At 56.0% G+C, this 2,323-nt stretch overlaps 1 protein-coding gene across 1 annotated transcript; it reads left to right on the forward strand.

Moving 5' to 3' along the window:
* Nucleotides 1-242: 242 nt before the first annotated feature.
* On the forward strand, nucleotides 243-1,728 carry HAPSTR2 (HUWE1 associated protein modifying stress responses 2). Its single transcript, XM_025861525.2, has one exon. The coding sequence runs from the start codon at nucleotides 524-526 to the stop codon at nucleotides 1,394-1,396; it is 873 nt and encodes a 290-aa protein (XP_025717310.1). The 5' UTR covers nucleotides 243-523; the 3' UTR covers nucleotides 1,397-1,728.
* The last annotated feature ends 595 nt before the right edge of the window (nucleotides 1,729-2,323 follow it).

Genomic DNA, 2,323 nt, shown 5'->3' on the forward strand with positions numbered 1-2,323 from the left:
AAAAATGTGTGAAAAGGGGGCCAAGTGGTAGGCAAGCGCCGCGTTGAAGCAGCGCTCCAGCCGGTCCCCCTCCGAGTTCTTGGTGCGGCAGCCGCGGCGGAGCGGGGGTTGGGGCTGAGCTGCGGGACCGCGGCTGAGGCGGCGGCGGCGGCGGCGACCGAGGCGGCAGCAGCGGCGGCTGCGGGGAGGCCGCGGCGCCATGGGGGGGCCCTAGGAGCGGACTGCGGGGCCGGAAGGGGGCAGCAAGGCGGCGCCGGCGGCTGCGGAGTTATCTCCGCGGCGTAGCTGGGGGCCGGGCCGGGCGGGGCGGGGCGGGGCGTGCACCAGGGCCGCGGGCGGCGCGCGCCGGAACAGTTGGCCTCAGGGCCCCGCCGCCCGCGCGACCGCCCGCCGGCGCACGCGGAGGAGGCGGCGGCCACAGAAGGAGGAGGGGAGCTCGGAGCAGGAGGTGAGGTGGAGGTGGAGGAGCAAGAGTAGGCGGAGGAGGAGGCGGCGGTGGAGGAGACAAGCGGCCAGAAGGAGGATGGAGGAGCAGCCGAAGGAGGGCGAGGCCGAGGTCGCGGAGCACTGGTTCTCCAAGTGGGAACGCCAGTGCTTGGCCGAGGCCGAGCAGGAAGAGCAGCTGCCCCCTGAGCTGGAGGAGGAGGCGGCCGCTGAGGCAGCGGGGCTCAAGACCGAGCAGCAGAGGCTGTGGCACCTCTTCCAGACCTCTGCCACCGCCGTGGCCCAGCTCTACAAAGATTCCGGGTGCCAACAGCCAGAACTGTCCATGTGGGACCCCTTCCAGAATGCGGCCATGGCCGTGACCAGTCTCTACAAAGAGAGCGGGGATGCCCACCAAAGAAGTTTTGACCTGGGCGTCCAGGTTGGCTACCAGCGTCGCATCAAAGACGTCCTGGAGTGGGTGAAGAAGGGCCGGAGCACCATTCTCCGCGAAGACCTGATTAGCTTCCTGTGCGGCAAAGTGCCCCCCGCACCTCCATCATCGCGCACCCCCAGGACGCCGCCGAAGCCGCCCGCCGCGGCCACCAGCCAGGCCACAGCCACTGAATCCAGTTCGTCCGTAGACGTCGACCTGCAGCCCTTCCACGAGGCCATCGCCCTGCATGGCCTCAGTGGTGCCATGGCGAGCATCAGCGTGAGATCTGGTGCACCCGGCTCCCCGCCTCAAGCCAGCGGCGTCGCCAGCAATGGCGTCGCCAACAATGGCGTCGCCACCAATGGCACCGGCGGCGGGCGCCGAAAAAGTAGCTTCCTCGAGGACGACTTGAACCCCTTCAACTCAGAAGAACTGGCCCTCCGCCTGGACAGCGGGGGGACCCGCAAGCGCACCTCGGCCCAGTGCGGGGATAGTGTCACAGACTCCCCAACCCACAAGCGCAACCGAATGGTCTGAACCGTGCCGTTGGCCGCCAGCCGCCATGTTGTTTGAGAGCTAATTAGACCTTCTACATGCTTGTCGAAAGGATGCTCGAGACCATCGTTTTCTTCTCAAAGTTAAACAAAGATTTCTGTCAAGTTTGCCATAAAGAAACTTTTAAAGTATTCTAGAAGAGGCCTCGTATGACTCTGACTTTCCCAAAAATATAATTCTAGCAGAGAACAAGTATTATGTAGTAGTTAGCAAGATCAGAAAAAACAGAAGTATCTGGTCAAAGCGGGAGCCTGGTTTATCTTGTTCACAGTTATATTCCTTAGCACTTAGCACAGTTGCTGGTGCTCAATAAATGTTTGTTGAATGAAAAATGTGACCTTATTTAAAATTCTTAAAGGGGAAGGACTAATAGGTGTTTACTTGGTTATAGGATACTTTTATCCTCTATTATTTGGTTATTTGCTTTAACCATTTTTTGCCAGTTCAGTTACATCTTATCAAAATGTAAAACTTGACATCTTGGTGAAATCTGGAGTTTTCTATTTTTGCTCCACTTTACCATGCACCTAATTTGTACAAAGTGTGCAAGTAATACATATTAGGCTGTGAGGTGCTTTTTTTTTTAATATATATAGCTGCTTATGGTGATTATGTGATGGTGTAAAGGGGGTGCTATAATGGTTGGGCAGGTAATACTTGATACTGAGTCAATTCAGTGCTCTTTAGGAAAATTAAACCAAAAATTGAGATCCTGAGATCAAAGATGGTATTCCTGGTGGCCCAGTAGTGCTCCTTTTTCTGAGGAATGTAAAAAGTTCCTTTTCCTAAGGTTACATCTTTTTGGTGATCTCTGTTTTGAATTGAAGACAGTAGTCAGAATGAACTGGGTTTTATTTAAGGATACAGCATGATATAACTAAAAGAGCATGAGCTTTGTATTAAAAAAGG

Source organism: Callorhinus ursinus, unplaced genomic scaffold, assembly GCF_003265705.2.
Source record: "Callorhinus ursinus isolate GAN/ISIS: 27379988/994484 unplaced genomic scaffold, GSC_fseal_2.0 scaffold64, whole genome shotgun sequence".
NCBI classification, from domain to species: domain Eukaryota; kingdom Metazoa; phylum Chordata; class Mammalia; order Carnivora; family Otariidae; genus Callorhinus; species Callorhinus ursinus.